Below are 25,641 nucleotides of genomic sequence, written 5' to 3'. Positions count from 1 at the left end.
AATAAAAATATAGGTATATAATGAAATTTAAAAAGATTCCCGTGGGGGCATATGTCCTCCATCTATGTCTATTAAAACGAAGAGATTTTACCATACAAAGAAGTAACGGAAATAACTGCTAATAGTTTCTAGCCTAGATGGCATTAGTTTTCCCTTCTCAAAGGAGAAATTGGAGTCTTGGTGTACTTTTTGTTTTATAATTAAATAAATAAATAAAAAGAATTAATCCTCAACAAAATTCTAACCACAACTTCACACACACATATACACACATATATGTAACTATGTAAGCATAGTATATACCTTATAACTACTTGTCAGCTTCATCTGGGGTGAGCAATGCTGAGAAGCCATTAACGATGTTCTTGTAACTGTAAATAAGAGAAGCTTTTGCTTCTTCTTTAGAATTCTTTACTGAGAGAAGATGCAGCTGAGACTGGTTTGCCAATTTGCTCTTTACTTCATAATTATACCGTTTATATAGAAAATTAAACTTGGATGTGTAATTAGAGTTTGACTCAAATTCTTTGCTAATGGGAGATAGTTTTCTTTTCCGTTTTGAAAGTCCGAAGACTTGAGGAGTAAAAAGATATGAGAAGGAAGTTGTGGCTTCTTATGCCGCTAATTTAGAGTTCTCAGTACGTGGTTGACATGGAAATTCCTTGTAGACATCCAACAAGGAATTGGTACATAATTGATCAAAGACTATAAATATTTTTTAATAGCAACCAATAGCAATAACATTTTTTAATAGAAAAAATAATAATTTACTCATTTCTAGTTGCATGCATGCATGCAACTCCATGCAATGAAGCTTCTTATTTCACAAAAAGATGAATCTATTGGAAAATGAATCATTTAAAAATTTCAAGCTTTCCAAATTTTTGATTATGAATGCTGGTCTGATGTTCGGATTGTAAATTCCTCCTGCTCTCTTTATTGGGAATTTTTGGATGCTTCGGAGTCTAGCTTTCCTCCCTCTTTCGTTTCTGTCACAGAGTCTATCACTTCTCTTCCCTCCAACTCTGGCTAGACCCTCCCTACTGTTGGTGAGATCAAATGTAATGTGGATACTTCTTTCTCTTCTGATTCCCTTCAGGGTGGTGGTGGAGTTGTGTTTCGGGATGCTCATGGTTCCATTCTGTATGCAGTTGTGTTTTGCTCTTTCAAAGCTCAGAATGTTTCTTTGGCTGAAGCTGTGTGCCTTCGTAAAGCTCTGTTGCGGGCTCATCATTTTTCGTTTTATCACTGTTGATTTGAGACGGACTCCTTGATTGTTTGTAAGGCAATGTTGGATGATGGTGCTTGTTTAGTGGATATGACGGCTGTTATTTATGACATACAGTGTGCACTTCAGAGAGTTCCCTCGTTTCGGCTTAGCCATGTGCGTCGACATAGCAACGAGGTGACCCATATGATTGCTAAACTCTCTCGAAGTCATCTCTACGAGGACGTTCTCCTATCTCATATTCCATTTGATATACTCCATCGTGCTTAACTTGATTGTGTCTATTTGTGTTGTTTGCCAAAAAAATTCATTTAAAAACTAAAAATAGTGTTACGGGACCACGTAGAGTAAAAAGTAGTATGAATTTTGTAATTCCATATAATAATCCTATCTATATCCTCTTCATTCCTAATTCTAATCAAATTCCACACGGGCTTCCTCTCCTATATATATTATCATTAGGGTTTCACGTGTCTTGTATATTTAATTGGGGGTTTCTTTTGCTTTGTTCGTCAGATCGATCCCTCTATTTATCACTCAATCCGTTTCTTCCTTTTTGTTTTTGCTGTGTTAACAAATCTCTAAGTTCTCTCCATCGTGATGGAAGTCACATCAGGGAGGAAGAATATCAAATTAACGACGACGGAGGCACCGCCAGTGCCGGTGGTGGTTGAGGAGGAGGATGTAAGGTCAGTAGTGTACCTCGTTGGCCAAGTGAAATCGGGAGGAACGGAGAAGTAATTGGGGATCACACCAAGGCTAAAGATCGAGTAGTTGATGTGTTTGATTGGAAGACGTACCTTGATTTTGAATCTCCTCCTCCATGTCTTTCAAACGTGGCTTGCGACATGGTGGATCATAATATATATTTAGTTTGTAGTTTTGTACCTATTCTGGGCTGGGGAAGGGCCGCGTGAAAGGCTCCTCCTAGGCTCCGGTTCATATATTCAATACTCAAACTCACAACTCACCGGGTTGCCGGTGGATTCATCATCACCGCTTGCAGCACAGCCATTCCCTTCAGCCATGGCAGCTGGTGGTAAACTTTATGTTTATGGGCAACGTATGTTGACGTCACTGAAGGTCCCACAACCAACACTTGAGTGCTTTAACTGTAAAACGCTGGAATGGGAATCTGGTTCATTCAATTCTGCTTTGTTACAATTTCAATTACAATTACCTCCTTAGTATCAGTTGCAGAGGTCTATGTTGGTGGAAGGTTATGCGGTGGTTAACAATTTTCTGGTTATTTCGGTTGCAAATGGGAATGGTGGTTGTGCCGGTAACGAATTTGTCTACTGGAAATTCTCTGGTTCTACGAATTCTTCACAAACAAGTAACAAGTGGGAGAAGTTGGTGGTGTCAGAAGACACAAAAGACTACCCCTTCTCAGGAAAGGCTGAGTTTGTTGAGGGTGTGATTTATTCTTATACAGAATGCGGGTTGGTTGCGTACCCGGTCGAATGGCCTGAGGATGAGGAGGAGGAGGCTCTATTTGCTATATCTACTCCTCTGGTTCTTGGATATCCAGAGTTAACATCCCCACCAGTGGGGTGGGACGACTGTGAATCTTCATTCTGCTTTGCATATATGGGGATGGGGAAAAGATTCTGTGTCATCCAGACAAAGGAAGAGATTTCTGTTCCAGATGAACAAAATGTGGCCGTGTGTAGTTGAAGTTTCTGATGATTTCAGTCGTCTAACCACTCTTAGTTCCACATTCTGCCCTCTCAACATCAGCGGCCTCGTCAGTGAATTGTACCTCACTTCTTGTTTTGTGCTCTCCTCCTCCTAAGTTTTCCCATATTAACAGAGGAGGTTGTGTTCTCTAATCCTGCCGCATACTATGTATAAACAATTACAATTATTGTCACTTAATTTTAATTGCAATCTTTTGATTAACTACTACTGTCTATTTCTTTGTTATTGCTTGAGGAATTTTAATTGCATTTTTTCCTTTGGAAGTAACACCATGATTAGCCAGCCATCCATTCTCTGCAATTGCCACTTCCATGCCCTCACCAATTTCCCTTAGAACCAGCACAAATTTCACTATTTCACTTGTATAAGCTTTTATTCCTCCACCGGATTACCTTTTGAAGCAGCATGCATGATGCCATATCTGTTTGTTCACTATTTTTTTTTTTTTTTTGTAATTTTGTGCTAAAAAAAAAAAATCATATTTATGCTGATAGGAACTATTTTGGGTATTCTCAGACTTGCTAAGACCCGGCCAGTGTGTGTGTTGGGGGAAGTATATATAAAGTTTTATATGTACTACATTTACTCTTATTTATCTATGATCTAACTGTTAGTTAGAACTTAACTTTGGGTTCACTTAACTTGGGCTAAGCTTCGGCTTATTGAAATTAGAATGGGCTTTGGCCTTATTTTGTTTCCCGGCCCACAATGGGTCTGTCATTTGTTCTTATTAATATACTTGCCTTTCAAAAAAATAAAAAAATTAAACTCAAGTTTTCTTATAAATTGACATGTTTGTTCAGTCTTATCCTTCAAATTGAAAAAAAATGGTAATGCCCGCACATGGCCACGTGAGTTCCACAATATGGGGATGCCAACACATGCCCACGTAATTGTGGAGCTCACACATATCTATGTGAGTAATAAGAGAATGGACTTTTGACCTAAAGATGTTGTCTCCCAAACCCTACACTTTTTATTTTCGTATGTTCCCAAATATACACCCGTAAGAAAGTCACATCCATATCCATTGTAGTTAAATTCATGACTTACTAAAATTTAGTATGTATAGAATAGCGAAGGCATAATTAGGGAACTTAGAACTCGCAATCATTTCAAAACTCATTTCACTTGGTATCTCTTTTCAACTATCTGAATTCCTTGCTTTTTCATGTACTCATCATCTCTTGGCAACAAAGGACATCCTATCCTTGCTCTTGAATGAGATTGGATATTGAAAGAAGCTAGTCTCATTATAAATAAAAGGCATGCCAAGCTCAAGAAAAATTGTAAAATGATAACAATTCAAGAGATTACCTCCAATTACCATTAGAGCAACAGCAAACTGATGTCATGTCAAACATTTCTAAATTTTCATACATGTATATACCCAAAAAAATTATTTCCAGTTACTCTCTCACTGAACGTTACTCTCTCACTGGACGACGTACAGTGAACATGGTGATCAACACCACCTTTCTAACATAGCTTTGTTATTGCCAAGTTAGCAAGTTAAATAAAAAATTTACTAATTTACACTTTATTTTACCATATATACAAATCTTTGTATGTATAAATTGAAAACTTGATAAATAGGAATTTAACTCAAGTGTCAAGTCAGTATTTTTACCCCCACACTAAACCAATCCAGTAAGAGAATAACTGCTCACACTGGACCAATCCAGTAAGAGAATAACTAGAGAGGATTTTTTTCCATGTATATCAAGATTGAGGGTGGGCTTTGGCGTAATGGGGTAAGGTTACTCCATTGGCAAGTTTGAAATGAAAATAGTCTCTCATGCAAAGACAAGGTTGTGGACATTTGACCCTCCCCAAATGGCCAGTTGAAACTGACAGCATTCTTCCTCGTGTATCTCTTGAACTATTTGCACATTTACTGAATGTCATAAATACTCTCTCTCTCTCTCTCTCTCTCTCTCTCTCTACACACACACAAACACATATTTGATTGACAAACAGTAACATGGAAGGTCGAGGGAATTTGATTGCCAAACCTAGTTTGCAAATAATAGATCTTTAGCACCTGCTGTTTTCCTTTGGGTAATTTGTTCTTTGCGACAGCTTAAACTACTTGTAACTAAATTTTTATATAATATGGACCAGTAACCATCTACCTAGGAGGCACAAAAAAGAATAAGAGAAAAAGAAAAAATCTACATCTTGGGAGGAAGAAGCTGAAATTTACCAGCTGTAAAATGGAGCTGCTAAGGGCCATACCAAACATAATATCATGTCCTCTAGAACCTCTATGTTCTCCACCATTGGAAGAAAGTATTCCAGAAGACAAAGGTGAAGTTTAATCAACTCGATGATGGAAACCCTGCCAGCTCCTTTAATAGTGTGACAACGTCAGCTGATGATCCAAGAAGATACCGAGCATTTGATCGCTTCCTTCCAACAGCGCAAGAGAAGTAATTGTCACCCTTGAGATCAAGTATGGATGAACCCTCATGCAGTGACAATTTATCATGCATCATAGGCCACCAACCAGTCCCATTTCCATGATCATTTGTTCTTTTCTCTGAAATCAAGGAGGGCAATCGGGCCTTACTGCCAGATGCCTTGGACACACTTTTCCCAATTATATGTTTTAGAGCAGTAGTATTCGCAGGATTGGCTATTTGGGATCTTGTGGCGGCTGCTGGTTCAGAAGGAAGCTCGGGTTCAAAAAACGTATAGATGTCTTCATCCTGAAGCAGTAAATCCAAATGCAAAATGAGTATTTCTCTCTGGTGTATCACTTTGCAATAAAAGATTCCATATCAAATAATTCATCAATTTCCCATTTCTACAGAGTTTTACATAAAAGACAATAATGAGATCTGTTAAGTACAGAATAATTGACAAAATGAGAATATAGGTTTTTATGTAGTCACGTGGTGCTGGAAATTACCAAAAGGATATAACTCGAAAGAAAATAAGAATAAAAGATCGACTTTGAGTTGGAATTGTCTAGAATTTATTCCGAAGTTAATATTATTAATTGTGACTTCCTCAAGTTCAATTTCAACCAGAATACTCAGGGCCTTCTCAGTATTATCCTCAATTAGCACAAAATTACAAAAAAAAAAAATGCCACCTGATCCCTTTCTTCCTAGATTTTTCCCACTAGTTCACTACTTCAAGCAACCATGTAATCATAACATTTTTGAAGCTTTCACGTATATATTTCCTACAGGCTGGAGGTAATAGAGGAAGTAACATCTAGTACAAGTCTCCATCTCAGTACTATGATCCTCAACAACACTTTCTGGTAGTGATTTTGTGTCATGTGCCATCTGGATTGCACCATCTTTCAACATCATTTTTGCAAATAGGACTAGAATGTTATTTGAATATAGTTTAGAAACTTTTTTTCTGTATTTTCACTTTTAAGAGAATTTGCAGTCACAAAAATAGCGAAATGCAAAACTTAGTAAGCATGTCGATTTACTGGGGTGGAAAAGAAACAAAAAACAAAACATAAACAACTTTTTAGTAAGCATTTTTTGCTAACAATGAATTGAAATGAAAATGCAAAATTAATCATCGTTATAAATTCAACAGAATTCATTAAGAATCACTAAAAAAAAAAAGAAAAAAAACAAGATAGATCTAGCATGACAACAATTTCATGTTGGATTTAGGTGAAGGAACAAAAACTAAAACCAAAAGAAAATTTTTAAACTGACTGATTAATCTTCCGTTGGATGCGTTTGATTCAAGTGGTAGCCTTAGATTTCAAGTATTTTGAAGTTTGCTGAAGAATCCAAGTTATATCTTGAGTTTGGGAGAGAGGAATCCGCTAGGGAGAGAAAAGGTTGGAATTAGTTCATTGGGTCTATTTAAAGTTGCACAGCCAACTGGCCAGGTCAGCATAGTGACAGCGGAGTTGGACTAACACTGAGTCACATGCAAGTCTCCTACCACAGAAATTTATTGGGCCAACTCGGACTCGACCCTGACTGAGTTCGTTATAACTCGGTTGAGCCAGTCCAAGTCAGCCGGGTCTGTGAACCATGCCAATATGTGATCTCCTAAAGCCCAAATTTTGAGTCCATGGTACTTCAACAATATTGAGGGAGAAGGATTGCATCCAATAGAGGCCTTACCGCCGCAACTTCACACCGACAATGCAACGTGATCTTCAAACAGATAGAGGCTCCAAGTCCCAGGTAAATTAGATAGGACCATTGGACTAAATAATTCAAGCTAAGTGGCCAATGAAGGTTGGAGATTTTGAACTTATGAAGGAAATAAACTTGAGGGAATAATTATTCCAACATAAATCTTCCCAAAAGTGAATCCTAGTTTCATCTTCAATAATGTATCTGATGTGAGGACTATGAAGCCCACAAACAATGGCTCTCGAAAGTGTAAGTTCCCCTAGATGCTGGATTAGCATCCCAACCATTCTACGATGACATACCACCTACCAAACTAAGCAAGTGATCATGAGAGGACACCATCAACCCCAGCCGAAAATAATTCTTCAAAATCTACTCAACTCCTAAAAAGGAGAGTGAGCGAATGAGACAATGTTAGCTTAACAGGGTCATATAAGATTGCTTCTAACCCCACGGAAAAGTAGGCTCACTTTCACCCATGTCAACGTTTGGAAATGTTTACAGTTAGATCCCAAATACATGTAGTTTCAGAGTCAAAATATAGATATCAGTGGATATTTTGTTAACGTACCATTAGTTTATTGAAGCTTGTAAAACTTACCACTTGGAAATCTATTGAGATACACTAATACACTTCCAACTTATTCTACATTAAATTTTGATATTCCACCTGAAATGAATAGTATCTTACAAAAAATGCTAAAAGTCAAGAAGAACAGCCTTCACAAATAACACCAATGATCTATGTGGACCATCAATTTAATTATTAATTTCACATATAAATGAATATCAGTGTTCTAATTGCTGTTGAAAGCACCATTGTCACTTCAAGTTAACAAATTTTGACATGGGCATTTACAGCATTACTTTTTCTTATATAGTGTGTGTTACAAAGAGAAAAAAAGTACTTTTCAAAATTACACAAACCAAAGCTTATAAAAAATTTTGAAACTTTTTGAAAAATTTAAGTCTATGGAATATCAAACAGTGAAATATATTTAAACAAGAGCATGAACAACTTAATATATTCTTAATTAAAAGAAAGCTAATTAATAGTTGAAACGATCACACACCTTTGCTAGAAAGTGCCCAATACACAAGACATAATCAATGGGTGCCTTCATATCTTTGTTATGAACTATTTCTCCCAAAATACGATCTATTGCTGCACCCTGTATGAGCATGAAAAAGAGGGAAGCTAAACATGCAAATCTAATACATTGCATAACAGGCAGATACGCTTTCCAGGACAAATGAAGTGCATGCACCTTTGTGACACCAACTGCCCGGACCTCAATTGATCGGCCACCTTGTACAACATCAACTGATGCATTTGAGATTGGACCTGTCCACAGATGCTGCAACATGTCCCTTGCTTGAAGCCTTCCAAACTCAATATCTACAATTGTATTCATATAATAACATGAGAATTAGAAAAAGAAATAAATAACAGCAGATAAAGCATAGTTATAAATATTCTTAAAAAATAGACTAAAATGAGATTAAAATATAAGATTAAACACCTGCGTACTTATAATTCCACACAAGTGACGTCTCACGAAGCTCAAAATGAGATCGGGGTGTCCTTTCAGTGAAATACTCAAAAACATGCTGAAATGATGAACATCATAACTTTTAGAGAGTTGAGAACTTCATATATATAAGACGATTTCAATTTAAGTGTTAAAATGCACCTTTAGACTGTCAACCCAATCCATATGTAAATTTTCTGGCATTGTTGTCATCCATTCTCCCTTTGTAAGACGTAAGAACATCCCATGTTCTGCTGCCAACCACATGTTGTATCCACCGAAGTTCTGTAGAAGCAGTCAGCGAAAAGTAAAATTATCAAGGACAAAATGGAAATCAAAGTAAAACTACTCTACCTCATCCAGGATACTTCTGTCACTTCCACTGAGGACAATAATCGTTGTCTTTGGGTCATCACAAAGCTTCTTTAAGGATTCTTTTAAATCTGGGTGTAATTTAAGCTCCATTTCTTTGAACTGATCACCCCTTCTTCCTGGAGCATCCACAGGCTCAGTTAATGTTGCATTGAATCCCTGTTGAGGGGAAGGGCAATGATTATTAGACAGAAGATGATAACAAGGAAACTACAATTTATAGAATTATACAAGGAATGCAAAATAATTGAAATTGAACATACTACCATTGCCTAGCACCCCATCCCCCCGTATCAAGAAACATTCTTCTTCAGAAATGGTTAAGTCTTGCATAGAATGGAGATGAGTATGCACAGTATGTTAAGAAAAGCCTTATCAGGCAGGGGCGGAGCCAGAAATTCTCAAGCGAGAGGGCTGGACTCACGATAGTCAAGACAAAATTTTGGAAAAATTCTCTGCATCAAGCCCCAATCTCATCATTTAAGCAGAGAAAAAATTGGCAGGTGTACTAAATCATATTAACAGATAAGTACTTAATCTTTTCAAAACACGTTTATCTTCACTGAAGATCTGTTGAAGGGTTAGATTTGCTTCACTAACAGGAAAAACTAAAAATTGAAAACAAAAAAACAAAAAAAGGAAAAAAGGTCGAGAGAATATGAAATTATCTTACGGAAGGGGCGGGGGAGACTAGATTCACTATATAAGAACATTTGTAAGTACATTAGTAAGATTATTAAAAATGTGAAAAATAAGATGGAAGAATAGGACGTCATGATTGAGGAATATAGTTGTCCCTAATAACCTGTTACTGTACTCCTTGATTCGGTGTTTGTACTACAATTCTGAAAGCCAAAGAGAAAGGGGTCCTTGGGGAAAAGAATGTAGTAATAAACTTGGGAATTCATAATCTAAGTCGCCCAATTACCCCCATTTTTATCAGGAGTAATTTTAAGAGACTATTTTTTCTTAAATAGATAAAAGAATTTGAAAGTACAACACATCTGTTTTAAGTATAGCAAAGCCAATCCAAGAAGGCCATCAAAGGCGACATTTGCTTAGAATGAACTTTCACCTACCTTTTTCTGGCACTTAAATACTTGAAAATGAGACGAGGAGAAACACTTTCTTGGTTTTCTAGATTAGGAACCCCTGTTTCTCACTACCTCGACTTGTGCGTGTATATATATTACATTTAGTGCCACATGAAATCTGTTTTGGGGGACACAATCAGGAAAGTCAATGGTTTGCTTCAAGAAAATACACATTTTTCATTTTGCTGAGCAAGAATAAAAAAATTACATGTATTAAATAATAGGATCTCCATGGTCTTAGCTTAGGGAAGTGGCAGCCCTTACCTATGCTTCCTCCTCCACCCATCATCAAGCAAAAACATTTTCGAACACCATTGAAATCAGACAATAGATGAAGCACACAAAATCAAACATATCATTTACTACTGACTGATGGAAGCACCTCTGCTTCCTGATATTTGTAGGAATTTCTTCACAAAACACAACTTAAAAATATCTAGAGTATGTGTTAGACAAACAATTACTCTAAAACCAAAGCTGTTAAGGATGGGCCCAACAATATCAGGCTCTAACACCCTCCCTCACGTGCAACCACGTTTTGCATATGCCGAGTCAAACAAGCCAAACCAACACCAGAAAAAAGTCAATACTGAACACCAAATGGGGAAACAAAAGCACATTTGGATACTTGAACCCAAGACCCACCAGAACCAAGAAAGTGATACCATGTTAGACAACCAATTAGTCTAAAAGTTTAAACTATTAAGGATTGACCAAACAAACAAGTGTAAATTAGCACGTCAAACACGGAAATATGAATGGGGATATACCATTGCAAAAGTAAATTCAAGGCTTTAACATCATGTTGGAACACCAATTGTTCCAAAAGTTTAAGCTATTAGAGAGGGTTTAACTTTAATGTCGTTTAACAATATGTATAGGGGTTATAATTGTATCCCTAGAATATAAGGTAAGAAACTATTTGATACGTCAACCCAGAAAGCCTTAACCCCAACTACTTAGGACCATCTACACTCTGTTTCTAACACTCAACACCATCTACGTCCATTTATAAGTACAAATCACCAAAGGGGAAAATCTTAAAATAGTAATTCACCAACATGGTAATCTATAAATACTATATTACATATATACATCTAATAATATCAAGCCTTACTCAGTAGGTGACATTTTCTAATAATTGCCAGATAGGGAAGTTTGATGAATAAACTCACAACATTAAAATTGTTTAGTAGGCTAGAGTTTGAATTTGACACGAGGAAAAAAGAGTTACCAATATGAGTAGTCGATTATTGGATTGCATATACCGTTCTATTGCAACCTTGACCGGAAGAGAAGGTGGAATTTGTCTAGTCCTCAGATGAGCTTCAACAATTGTATCATTGAGTTCACTACATAAAAGAAAACTGTGGAATCAGGATAAATTCGGTAATAACACCCACACAAAAAAAAAAAGTCTAAATGCAACCGGGTCAAGATTATGATGTATAGAATATTTTGCAAATCAGATGCTTGCATACATGTGGATAACTTTTTCACGCATAATTTCGTGAAGAAATCGATGTCTATTGTGACATCAGTTCAATGGAACTGTTAAGGGATCAAAATAACCTTCACTGGCATAACAATTCAAAGGTCAATGACAAGCAACAATGACCGCCACTCATATTTTTCTTTTTCTTTTTTCTTTCTTCAAGTTCACTTCCGATCATTTCAATTATAATATCCTGTCATAACACACAATTCTCACATTCTATTTCATGTAATAGTACCTCAATGTCAATGTCACCCTTCCTACTAAAAGTATATAAAATCATGCCACTGTTTCTCCTTTTCCACATCTATGATATGTGGTCTGAGAAAACAGAGCACTAAAAATGGAAAAGGAAAACTTGAGTTTGAATGATACTTACCATATATAGTATGCTACTGAGAGTGGAAAGTGCAGCTAAGTCCCAGTTTAAAGCCTAGTGTTTGGGCCTTGGTAATAAATCCAAATATAAAGCTAGGACTTTCAAATATTCATTTTATGACTTAAATGACCACTCTCCGTGACTCAGAAACCTTTATAATAGCTTGAAGTACATGAGTGGGAGAAAAAAGATTAAAACCAAAAGAGCATGATGCTGAAACAAGTAAATTGCCAATATATAATTAGGCAATGAGAATATTGGGAAACTGAAAAATAAAATTGAGAAGACCTTAATATATTGCATTGGAACTATTCATGGCTATTTCTCAGAAATGACATGCTCTTAAGATTATATGAGGCCATCACAAAGGTTGGCTAAGAAAAAAGCACCAACAACTTTTTAGTTCCCTTTCTCATATATCTTTTTAATTTGAAAATATGTCAAAATATAATTTTACAACAAAGTCCATTTAAGAGAAGGCTTCTTTTCCCACTCGTTTTTTTCACTAGTTTAAGCTTCCATATATAAGTACAACATAACAATGACCAAGCTTTAAAAGCACCCAATATGATATATACCTTACAAAGGTTTGAGCCCATTCTTGGGATGTATGATTGGTCACATGCGTGAAGTTATGGTGGTGCCTTTTTTCTCTTTCATCAGCTGGCATATTTAAAGCATAACCAATTGAAGCAGCAACTTCTGTAATGTTCCAAGGGTTTACCAAAATTGCCCCAGCACCAAGAGACTGTGCGGCACCTGCAAACTAGAAGAAGAAAAAGAAGAGAGGGAGAGAGAGAGTAAGGATTCAAATAATGAACTAAATATGCGTGTTATTATGGATAATTGTGGAGCATTTCTTTTAGACAACTACCAAGGGCCTATTTGGTTAAGTTTTTTATTCTCAGAGAACTGAAAAAAAATGGTACAGAAATTCATTTGGTTGACAATTTTCTGAAAATTGTTTTTGGATACTGAGAGATAAAAGCATTTTTTAAAAACTACATTATTCTACCACAGGAAAATAAAAAATAAAAAATAAAATAAAAAATCCCTAAACACCACATGATCCATTATTATGATATGGAACTCTCAACTCTCCGTTGATGGTTATCAACGAACATTATCATGGTCAGAGTTTCTCAAACAACTCAACCAGAGCAATTTTAAAAGAACAAACAAGACTCAGGAAAGAAAGTGAACATTATAAAGAGAAATGGTTGTAGCCATATCACTGTGGGACAAAATCAAATTAAGACTGGAGCTCAGAGCAAATCCATGAATCTCACACAAATCATGCCAACTATGCAACCCAATCACCCAAAAAACCCAGAAACCATGAATAAAAATTATGTAGGTCCCATAGACCAAGCAGAACAATATTAGTTAAAAATGACTTCAATAATAGAAATATATATTTAGGAAAGGAAAAATCCTCCTCAAAGAAGGAAAGATGTGAATACATGCTTAAAAAAAAAAGAAGGAAAGATGTGAATGATGTCATCCAGTTCAAGGAAGGAAAGATGTAGGGAACCTAGTGTTCAAGCAATTGAAAGTTCTCTTGAACAATGTTCATGATGAAACCACGAAATAAACAAACACTATCATAGGAGAGTAAGTAATCGGAGTCTATAATATTACATTTAAAAATTAAGGCATAAACAGAGTTTAGTCTTCTGAATAGCAATTCTATCTGGCATGAGAGTATTTGACCAACAATTACTTGAGCAGATGGCTCACAGAAATCGCAAAATCTAGAATCTGATATGATAAATTTTTAACAATGTTTTTATAAAGAAGTCACAAGGAAACACATAGAAAGAGAGAAATTTTAACTTCATATTGCTATTAATTGTTAAATTTGTAGAAATTTTTAGGTACAACTGAGTATCTGATACAGAACTTATTAGATATAGGCGGAGCATATATGAAGGAAAATATTTGGGGGAATTCAGAAAGGAGAGTGGGTACTCTACCTGTTGCAACTTGCAACACCAAATGAAATTATGACTACACTCAATGCCATAAAAATATCATGCAATGGATACTCATAAATATAAGTGGACAAAGCAAGATAATAAACTTAATGCATGTTCTCATCTTGCTGAATTTCTGTTGCATTAGATATATCGGTTATAATTGGAAAAACATAAAACAAATTGGCATGCACCTGTTCAGTATGACAGACGGGTCAAGAGTCTGTTCATGACTCCATCTTTTATACATTATATTTTTTCAGTATTATAATTTAACCAGAGAAAAGGTATTATTCAGTTAATCATAACACCTTTTTTCTTTTATAATGATTGCAATTTAACAATAATTGGCGTTTTTGTATTACCTAGAAATAATAGAAACATATGTTAGCTCAAAGACGAGTGTAAATTATAGTCACCTCACTTAGAATGAGAACCCCTTTTTTTGAAGCTTGACAGGCCACAAATTCATAGCTGACAAGATTCATCCCATCCCTTAATGATGTAACAAGTGCTACATCTAAACAAGATAAGAAAAATATATACAATTCATCAAAATAAATCCTCAAAAAAAAAAAAAAAAAAAAAAAAAAAAAAAAAAAAAAGCCTTTGATAAAATAACCAGATAAGTATGATATGTAGGACAGAGCTCCCTACTGATGGATAGCCTATTGGAAACCAGTCAAAGGACATGAAGCATGATTGTTGACAAGCGAATTACCGACATAAGTTTAAACACTTACTAGAATGCAACCATTATATATCTATATATTTGTTATTTGTGAAAGAATATGTGTGTAGTGCATTCCTTCCAAAGAACCCGCTATAAAGTTGTTGCTTCTGTATCATGGATAAGCAAACACTTGCATACGATGTTTATCTCAGGGTCATTCCTGATTCATGGCACAACACCTGCATCCAAGTATCCTAGTTATAGGCCTAGACTCAATCAATCACCTGGTGCCAGCTAGGATAGGCGTACGGCAGATCATCTAATGGATAAGTCGTGCTACAAGGTCATACATGGTCCTGGACGCATTTAAACTTATAAGACATTTTCTTTTTTCTTCTTTGATAGGCGGCATGATAATCATTAATGATTAATTGCAAGCAATAGTGAAGTATTTAAGAAAACCATTTCTGGAATAAAAATAAAAAATTACTTGCAACAGAAATATCATATGAAACAACTACAAACTGATGAACAAGAAGGACAACACAAATTACAATTGCTAATTTATTTATAACTTTCCAAAATAATATTACTCCAGAATGCAAAAATAGTAGAAGTTCTTGCGTGTATTTTCTAGGTAAGTTCAAGTCATTTCTTGCTTGCAAACCTTCCAAACAAAATTTCAATGTATGCTGCCACAAGAAGAAGATTAAACAGCTTGTTCACAATTGTCTTCTTCTCGCTTTTGCAACGTTCATATTTGTTATAGTAGCATGACCACATATAGTAAGGCTTTTTGCAAATGGATTTGACATTATTTTTGGAGAACGAAATAAATTACATTCTCCTTTCTCTTTATGATTTTTCTCACTGTTCTGTTCTGGTCTCACTTATCCCCCATTCTTCTCTCTTTTTCTCTCTTCCTATATCATGATGATATTAGATTAGGTCATCTCTTTTATGTAATTGAAAAGGAGAAATTTGAATATGGAATTACATAATAACTTTTGCTTCTTGTTTACCCGTAGCATTGAAGCAGCAAAACCCATATTAGATTTGGTCCTATTGGTTAGCTAATCGAAAAGGAGAAAGATTAATATAGATAGTAGTACTGACTGTATTTTACCTTTAATAAGGGTAGAACTGAAAACATATTAGATATTGCCTTACCCTTTAAAATAATTTGCGGAAAAAATAAAATATGGAGAATTGCATTTGCTTTGTTTCTACCTTTGTTGAAGTATTACCTAAACCATATTAGATTTCATCTTTCCATTAGTAATGTTTTAAGTAATGGTAGTGGTCCTAGTGTAACGGACACGGGGTATAACTAGGGTAACAAAAATGATACTGGCCATCAGAGCTATATTTTTTTCAACCTCACCCAACTCTCACCAAATTGTACCAGTACGAATCTTTTAGATTCAGACTCCCATAAATTTATAATTTTTTTGATGAATTTTGTTGAATTTTAAAGATGATTTAATATCAGTAAAAGGTAGTCAATAAATTTTAAAGTACAACAGGCAATAAAAGTGTACTAAATTTTTAAATTTTATTAATTTTATGACCACAATTAAACATGTTTATGTACATTATTCAATAAAGCACATTAAAACAATATTCTGGTATCAATGTCACTTACATATAAAATGTATAATTATGGAATAATATAAAAAAATCTAACCCATCAAAAAATTCAAAACTGATCAGTAAAAGATTGGAAGATCTGAAACAAGATCCACCATTTATAAATTTAACATCAACCAATAATTTGATGCGAGATTTAACCCAAAACAAGTGAAAAATGAGAAATTGATTAATTAAAAAATTAACTTATTAATAGGATGAACTCTTGTGAATTTATAGATCAAGATTTAAGCTAAGATATTACATTTTAGAAGCCTCGGAAGTTAAATCTACGCATTTGTGAGTCGTAGTAATGAAAACAAATCATAAATTTGAAAGAATAAAATTTAAATAAAATAAAATATAAAAAATAAATAAATAAATAAAAAGAAAAAAAGAAAAAAAAAATTTCACTGCTGAAACTGGTTGTTACTTGTTATGGCCCCTTAACCGCCTTGAAACAGATTCTCACTACTAGTAAAACAGACTGTGATGGGAACTTTACCACCCCTCCCCCCACCTCCCAACACACACACAAACAATCAACATTACATAGCAGTCATTACATCCTGCAACAGGCATTATTTAAACAATGCCCGTTAAAAATTTGGAAACAGGAGAAAACAGATTCTCACTACTGGTAAAACAGAGTGTGATGGGAACTTTAATATATGCATTTGAGCATTTAATATTGCTTATCTTAATTTTTCCGTTTGGAAAATATAGGATCTAAACAATACTAGATTGCTTTAGGTAATAGAAGTGGTTTGATTCTTGAAGATAAAAGTTTTGAATAGCAGAAGTTCTTATTCTAATTGAGAATATTTTGTTAACAGAATATTTCTAATCACTTAATGTTATTCCCCAATGTAATTTATTCTCTTTGCAATTCAAATCCATTTTACATTTTAGTTTGGAGGTAGGAGGCCTACTGCTTGTTCCCTCAAAATCAACAATGCCTAGACAGTCTTTTTTTTGTTTCCTCAAGTATGCCTGGACAGTCTTTAGGTCATTATAGACAACAATGATTAATATTTGGGGGGTTATGGCACAAAAATAAGTACCAGTCACAGCATAGAGTGCACATAGTGCATGAAAGTCAAGAGACCGGTCCTGTAAATAAAGAAGAAAATTCTTTAGAAATTTTCACAGTACTAGTCAGCAACAATAGTTGAAAAGTAGAATATTAATAAAGAAATATATGCTGGAGACTTATAAGGCGGTATGCATGTAAATAATTAAAAGCATAAATTATCCTTAGTGCAATATCCCAAAGAATTAAAGGAACAAAATTTGTGTATCTTCCACTACGTTTTTTTATAAGGATGTCCGATCTCATAAACCAATTCAGACAGGAAAACAAATAGATAAATCGGCATCTGAACATTAAATAGGATTGCTGAGCAAGAAGTACCTACCGGGAAGAAAGTATTTATACACAAAAAAGAATAACAGAGATCAAAAAATAATAGAGAACTTTTTGTAATAAGGTTTTCATAATTAAGTGAAAAAGTATATGAAGAATCAAGTGCCTATCAGCTATCACTTCAAGGGCAGGGAATAAAACTAAAACACTTAACAAGTTCAAAAGTTGAAGCAATGCAAAATCAGCGATAGGAAGTTTAAGAATTCGGCCTTAATACTAGTATTTCCAAAGTTGATTCAATATATTTTAGTTTTATATATACATCCTTTTTAAGAGATCCCCAATTCAACATTTTTACTTTAAACATTAACAATCTTACATGACATAACTAGTTGTACACCTTATTACATTTATAGTAAAAAAATTAATCCATGATCAGAATGAACAAATCTCATTCATCATAATAAAAGGCAAACATCAAATATCAACTATGCATATATATCGGCCATAGTCACCTTGGACTTGTCTAGGATCGAGACTGAGACAGGCCCGCCAATATATCATCTAAGGTGAAATTCATAGGGCTGTAGCCTAGTGGTACTTCTTCACCTTCCAAAGTAGAAGGTCGGCGGTTCAAGTCCCCTTAGGGGCAAAGTGGGTGTGTGAGTGAGTTTATTGCCAAGGCAATAAAAATAACAAAATCATGATGATTATATTAGTTAGATCATTATAACCATTTGAGGAAAAAAAAGTTACAGCTTCATCTATATATTTCAGCAATTCCATTCAGGGGAATTCAAGTGATTAAGGTAAATGTACAAACCAAATGATGTATTGGGACAGCTGTAAGAGTTCCGAATCTTCCATTAATGCGTCCAACAATTTCATGAACCTGGCATGTCAACTTTTGATCTGTCAAAGCAACCAAATCAAAAGAAGATAAATTATATAATGATTCAACGAGAAGAATATCATATCCTGCCCATCAAAGCAACACTTGTAGCTAGTTTAGAGAACAGAGTTAAAACAAATACTCCTAAACAAATACAGCTTGGCAACACCATAATTGTTTCCAAATAGGTCAGAAACTACAGAAAGGACATCAAATACCTTTTGGAGTATTCCCTCATTTTATTTTATTTTTTTATTTTTACAAAAAAAAAGCCTCAATGTCTTCAAGAGAAATTAAAAATATATATATAAAAATAATAATAAAAGAATACGCTAGAAGAAAGAGCAAATGAAGACATCTTTTATCTTTCGTACTCAGAGAAGGAAAACTACCATTGATTACGGCTGTAAACAGGACGGATTTTATGCATATCTGGCAAGATTGGAAAATTCAATTCTCTCTATCTATCTATCTTTTCTTTCTTTTTTTGATAAGTCTCTATCTGTCAATCTATATCTATATATATAATCGATGCCCAAATTGAAATCAGAATCTGACTAATCTTATAATAGTAACCGCAGTTTAAAAGTCAATAAGCATTCAAAAAACCAAAGTAGATTTAAATTTGTGACAAATATAACAGATTGTGGTTTTAATGTATAAACAAATAATATATCATATACAGTAGAAGATATGACCTGTAATAGAAAAGAGTGGAAGAAGAGAATCCATGTGGCCGACCCAGTTTCTACGGGATAAAGGGAAGGATGATGATGATGATGATATAGTATCTTAAGATATCACTCAGTTATCCTCACCAAAATATATATATAATACATATTACATTTATAAATTGAATCAGATAGAATCAACATATATCAAGTTCAATCTGTTTATGAAAAGATTTCCTAAACTGCGTTTGTCAGTTCCGAATCTGGATACAACCCTACTCCTGCGTCAAACTCCATGTGAAGCCTATTGAAACCATAATTTGTTCAGAAAAATGAGAATCCATCACAAAGAACTCCAGATTAGAGTGTTTCCTTGTAAATATGCAGGCCTCCATCTTTAATGGGTACCTTTGGAAGCCTCAAAGTGAAAACGAAAAATAAGATAAAGAATTATGAAAAAAACAAGGAAAAACAACGATAAGACATTCTTTGACTTGCTCAATTAAAGGAAAGCTGTCCTAAAAGAAAATAGTTATAGTGGGTTATATTTTCTTAATTAATTTGCCTTTTCTTGATTTAGCAAAAAGAAGAGAAAAATGTTCAAGAATGGCATGTCTGGTTCCTCAATTCAACAAACCTTAGCATGGTCAGCCTATTTAATGTATGTCTTGTTCCTAGTTTTCAGAAAACACTGATACATTAGCCATTCCTGGAACAGGAATACTTCTGTTTATAACATTAAATGTGTATGGAGTAATAAACTGATGATATCAAACAGCTCCATCATAATTCGAAACCTAAACTAATATTTTATCTATCGACAAAGAAAACCTTTGCAGCAGTCAACAAGTTCTAGCATGCCATTCAGAGGTAGAACTGGTTACAGTGCTCAGTTGTTTTCTTCAAGTCTAGGTTCTTGAATTCAGTTAAACATTCTTCATTCCATTTCATACACTTATATCAATAAAGAATGTGAAAATTAGAAAATTGAACCAAGAAGAAGAATATCGTACACTCAGGAACATCAGTCCTTGTTGGCACAGCAATTTGCAGCAAAACAACTTTATCACGCCAATCTGGATTTTCTTCGAGGAACTTTTCGAATGCCAAAATCTTTTGTGGAATTCCTTTAATCATATCAAGACGATCAACGCCTAACATTACCTGCCCATACTCAACACAACAACAGTAAGCTTTCTGACAATAAACAATATGTTCCTTCTAAGGGATATATTTACATTCAAGGTTGAAAATTTAGCGGATAGTATGTGCTGTGTGCATACAACTGCACAATTGCCCCAACAATGAAAATGGAAAACTAAGCTCTTAACCGACCTATGGAACTTAAAAAACATAATTAAGAAACAGAACATCTACAGATAAGATAGGGCCATGATTATGCTGAATTACAGATCATCTGTTATTTTCACTGTATGTAACTAAGTCTTTTAAACTTCGAGTACATGGTTCTGGAAATAAGCAGCATTTCTGTTATTAGTAATTTGATGTCCCAAAATTATAATTGCTGACAATTACAGAAAAGACTGCAGTTTCTGTAATCCTATATGCTGTGAATAACAGAAAAACAAAAGTACGCTGGATGGCACCTTCAGAATGTGGGAATAATTTTTCTATTTCATGAACTTTTCCCTTTAGGGTCCTACTTGGGCATAATTGCTGTTTTTAGATCAAAATACTCCTGTATATTCTTTCATACAGTGCTTATATTGCATCAAGATGAAGTTCACATGTATTGAGCAGAAGAATACACATAAACGTAATATCACAAAATATAAAACAGAAAGTCAAAATACATGAAACCATTATTTACTTCAGTAAAAATACAGAAGATCCATCTTACGACAGCAATAATAATTAGCAATACAATATACATCTATCACTACAGGATTAGTTTCGGATCGTTTGTAACCTGTATGTGGTTAGAAGGATGCACAAGAAAATGAAATATGAATTGCAGAAATAATTCTATATTAAGTAATATATACACAATTCATTTTTTTTCCTTTTGTTGGGAAACGGGAGGGTATCCCCACCCCATTTAGGGGCAAGACTATTACCTTCAGATACCCGCAATCATCCCCAAACCTAGGGTATCAGGTAAGTCCAGGGTGGAGACTTGACACTCCAAGAGTTGAACACAAACCACCAGGTCTTGCCCAGAAATCTTATTCCAACTCAAGCTACACAGCAGTTAATTTTTATAAAAATAATATCATATCATAGATAGTACCACAATTCTAACACTTCAGACAAGTCTTGATCCTACAAAGTGTGATGCTTTCGCATAAAAGGAATAGCACCTACCTTTCTGCCAGCAAATCGTTTTTTCAGTTCTTTGATGTGATCCTGGACTTGAGGAAGTTCAAGAGCTCGAATGAACCGATCAGAATCTATCCCAATAGGAAACTGTAGTTTAAAGCTCACCAGAAACAATTTTAGTATCATGACAAAGCTTGAAGAATTCAGGGGTTCCATCAAAAAATTTAATGCTGATATAAGCATGTGGTGTAGTTGTGGAAGTCAATTAATCACATGTTCTGCGGGTGTATAGAATAGAAAAGGGAAAAAATGATGAAATAATGTATATACCGCAGCCACACGAGTTAGCTTTCCTTGATCCTCTACTCCTTCAGGTGTACCCTCAAGCCCAAGAATACGAGTGCAAGCACTAACAAAGTGCCTCGCATAATCATAAGTGTGGAACCTGGAAGTAAAGAATTGGAATTAAGTAAAACCCTTGTATTTTAAGAATTTAAAAAGCATGCCCAAAAAAAACATAATAAACAAATATGACCAAACTGCATTACTACTAAAGTTGTAATCACCCACAAGCAAGTACGATACAGGAGTTAAATTGATTTTATTCATGTTTAATAAAGTAATCCTAAATGAAAACAATTATGGTAGATGATATCTTGTTATTTCAATTAGATTTCAGATCAACAAGAATTTTAGCTCCTACAAAATGTTCAAGCAGAACAACTTAAAGTTATGGTGCATGGAGTTGGAGTTGTTGTATCGCCAGGGGATTGTGGAGAAGGATTCGGATTGTTGGTCTTGGGTTGCAAACTCTCATGGGCATTTCGAGGTGAGGTCTTTCTTCAGGTGCCTCTCATTAGTTCCTGGAGTTCGTTTTCCTTGGAAGTCTGTTTGGCGTTCCAAGGCTCCTCTCAAGGTGGCTTTCTTTGTGTGGACTTCGGTTCTGGGTAGGATTTTAACCCAAGATAATTTGAGAAGGAGAAGCCAGGTGGTGGTCAATCGTTGTTTTATGTGTCTTAGTGATGAGGAATCGGTGGATCACCTTCTCATTCATTGCTCTTTGGCTAGAGAGTGTTGGGATTTGATGCTTGGCTTATTTGGTTTTTCTTGGGTTATGCCAGGATCTGCTAGCGGGTTGATTGAGGCGTGGAGAGGTTGCCCTGTGGGGGCTCTCACTCAAGATGCGTGGAGGGCTACGTCGCTTTGTATGTGGTGGTGTATTTGGCTTGAAAGGAATAGGAGATTCTTTGAAGGACAGGCGTTGTCGATTTCGGTGCTTAAATTCTCGATTATTTCCACTCTTTTTTGTTGGGTTTCAGGGAGAGATCATAGATTGTTAGAGGAAATTGTTGACTTTTTGGCCTCTTTGAAGGCTTAAGGCCTTTGTGGTCTTTTGTATTTTCTTGGGTTCCGCTCCCCTTCTGAGCGTTTTTTATAAAATGTTTTATTTATCAAAAAAAAAAAAAAATGGTGCATGATGACTCTAGATGTAATATTTCTCTCCAAATATCCCCATGTTGATGGTCCCATATTCACCATCCTTCATGTATAATTATAGAGGAAAAGAAAATTTATCTGAATAGACATAAGGGAGTTCACAAATTTAGGGGGTGGGGTGTTGGGGGGAACCAATTTTGTTATACCTTAGCTACTTGCCAATTATAACCATCTGAATGATATGGAACATATTGAGGAACTAAAAAAGTTAAAAGAAAAAACTGGAATATAAAATGAATTATAGTAAAGTAAAATGAAGACTTACCCAACTAAATCAGCAGCAAGAACAGATCTCAGCAGCTCTGATCGAGATGGCAGTGTCCTGTGAATTTCAGAGGAAGGGAAAGGTGTGTGCAGAAACCAACCAACTTTCATTTTGTTGTTATAGTCTTTTAGGTATTTTGGAAGAAACATTAGATGGTAATCATGGCACCAAACAACATCACCGTCCTCATAATGCTCATATACCACATCAGCAAACATTTGGTTAGCCTTCTTATAAGCATCAAATTGAGACTGAAAACTACGAGTTGTTGCAAGCCGGTCTTCTTGTGGAAGCCCAAGATAATGGAAAAGAGGCCACAAGATGTTGTTACAATAGCCATTGTAATATTGATGTACAATCTCTTCATCAAGAAAAACAGGGATACACTTCTGCAGACAGAAAGACAATCTTAGGATGGAATATCAAGGATCAAAATTGTAATTCAAGGCAACATAATCATGAACATGTTTAGAAGTTTAACATCAGTAAGAACTTCATGATGGAACTGAAATCTATGAACCTTTTCAGCTAGAGCTTTAGTGAGTGTTTTCTGTCCAACTTCATCAGGTACATTTACTCCAGCCCATCCAATCCATTTGGCTTCAAACTCATTCACACCTTCAAGAAAAAAATCCAGCATCCGTTAGGTTACCTTTTGAGATAAAATATATATATATATACACACATCAAAAACAAGCAGTGCAACACGAACAACAAACATGTAAACAATACTATCATGATTGCATCCTTTGAGACACAAATAAACAAACATATAATAAGATAGAAAATGCAAAAAAACAAAAACAAAAACAAAAACAAAAAAAACAAAAAGGGTGAATGAAGAGCATCAATTGGACCATAGTTAACACTTACCCAAAAGTGCAGTGACGAGGCCCCCTACACTTATTTCCAAAGCCCATGAGTCCTCACCCCTCCTAACTGCAGAGACAGGCAGCCTATTGGCCACCACCAATAGACGTTGTTTGGTACGTCGCCCTTGCCCTTCTTGCCTCTCACTTCTATCACTGGGTGCTCTTGCCGCTGCAACGCCTTCCAGAAACTCTTCCTCACGCGGCAAATTATCACCCTCAGTTAGACCCAGGTCACTAAAGATGTCCACCTCCTTGTTGCCATCTCTTACTTCTTCATTTGGTTGAGCTGACCTACTCAATTTCCTTAGCTCCCTCTCCCTCAAGAGCCTTTCCAATCTAGTTGTGGGTGTGCCAGGATTATAATTATACTTATTCCCATTCATACATGAGATGCGTAACTCTGCCTGCAATTTGGAAATACCAGCAAGTCATATTAATACATGTACTTTATCAAATCATAAATTGTCATTTCTACAGAAAATTCTTTGAAACAAATTCGAAGAATTTGTTCTCATTCAAATGGCAAACTCATTTCTTACCCAATCACCCAAGTTTAAATGTCAATTCAAACTATTCACAATTTATAACCTAAAAAATTGGACATTTTAACTGCAATGTGCACAGTAAGGTCCAACATCTCTGTAAAGAAGTAAAAACAAACAGGAACCCTTTTTTTTTTTTTTTTGTAGGTAAAAACAGGAACCTAATTGCAGATTGAAGGAATAAACAAATTATTTATTTAAAAAAGGAAAACATTGAATAGGTATCAAGAAATAATTTAGGCAAAAACACTCTTATCCAAGTGCGTGTACTAGAAAATCTGAAACCAACCCTAAATAATTCTTCATCCTCAGTCAAAAGCATATTATGTGTGTGTGTGTGTGTGCGTGTGGAGAGAGAGAGAGAGAGAGAGACGGAGGGAGAATAAAAAATTGTAAAATGTCAGAATAAAAAAATAAAAATAAATAAATAGCCATGAACATACCGAAAGCACAACATATTCATGAACATTGTTTATATATAAATAAAGAGATGAGAAGGATCTGTAAACAACTGCAAAAACCTAAAATCAAGACTGAATCGAATGAAAATCACACTCTCGAACCCAACCCATTAAAAATTATTATAATAATAATGAGAAATATGGTTCGAAATTTGAATGTGGAAAGAGAAAAACGAAGTGGGTGTTTACCAAATCCTTTTGCAAAATGCCGATATCTTCCGATGACTTGACCTTCATCATGGATTGAAACACACACCCTAGTTTGGTATGTGTTTGTGTTCTTTAAAGGATTGGAGTGTCCATATAGAGACGAGAGAGAGCAAGTTGGCTAACGGATATTTTGGGTGGCTATGGTCAGAAGAACGAATAGAGAAAAATCAAGATACAGATGAAGATTATCCATCCATATATAGCTAGAGAGAGAGAGAAACAGAAAGAGGAGAGAGAGAGGGAGAGTGTGTATGTGTGTATTTACAACTCACAAACAACAACTGAATCCTTGTGGAAGTTCACATTTGCACAGCTTTTTAGCCATGCAGGTGAGGGTGGCACCAATGATACTTTCAAATTTTGTAATTTACACAGAATG

General features: G+C 35.1%; 1 protein-coding gene across 2 annotated transcripts; it reads right to left on the bottom strand.

The window, feature by feature from the left end:
• Positions 1-4,945: 4,945 nt before the first annotated feature.
• LOC132310715 (alpha,alpha-trehalose-phosphate synthase [UDP-forming] 1-like) lies at positions 4,946-25,632 on the bottom strand. Of its 2 annotated transcripts, XM_059808705.1 has the most exons (18): positions 25,242-25,625; positions 24,051-24,453; positions 23,698-23,795; positions 23,178-23,566; positions 21,746-21,860; positions 21,461-21,562; positions 20,149-20,299; positions 18,396-18,484; positions 17,271-17,319; positions 14,324-14,424; positions 12,507-12,694; positions 11,289-11,406; positions 8,943-9,119; positions 8,751-8,873; positions 8,580-8,667; positions 8,325-8,455; positions 8,130-8,228; positions 4,946-5,640 (listed from the first exon to the last, which is right to left on the bottom strand). In XM_059808705.1, exons 1-18 carry the CDS (start codon positions 25,290-25,292, stop codon positions 5,251-5,253), a joined length of 2,862 nt encoding a protein of 953 aa, XP_059664688.1. In that variant the 5' UTR covers positions 25,293-25,625; the 3' UTR covers positions 4,946-5,250. The 2 variants fall into 2 exon arrangements, with proteins under 2 accessions (XP_059664688.1, XP_059664689.1); XM_059808706.1 differs by lacking the exons at positions 4,946-5,640; positions 8,130-8,228 and having other exon boundaries at positions 8,324-8,455; positions 8,588-8,667; positions 25,242-25,632.
• Positions 25,633-25,641: the final 9 nt, after the last annotated feature.

The sequence above is a fragment of the Cornus florida genome, unplaced genomic scaffold, assembly GCF_030987335.1.
Source record: "Cornus florida cultivar Cherokee Brave unplaced genomic scaffold, ASM3098733v1 CherokeeBrave_3.0.0_Hap2_Chr01, whole genome shotgun sequence".
Classification (NCBI taxonomy): domain Eukaryota; kingdom Viridiplantae; phylum Streptophyta; class Magnoliopsida; order Cornales; family Cornaceae; genus Cornus; species Cornus florida.
This window is presented reverse-complemented; position numbering and strand designations above follow the sequence as displayed.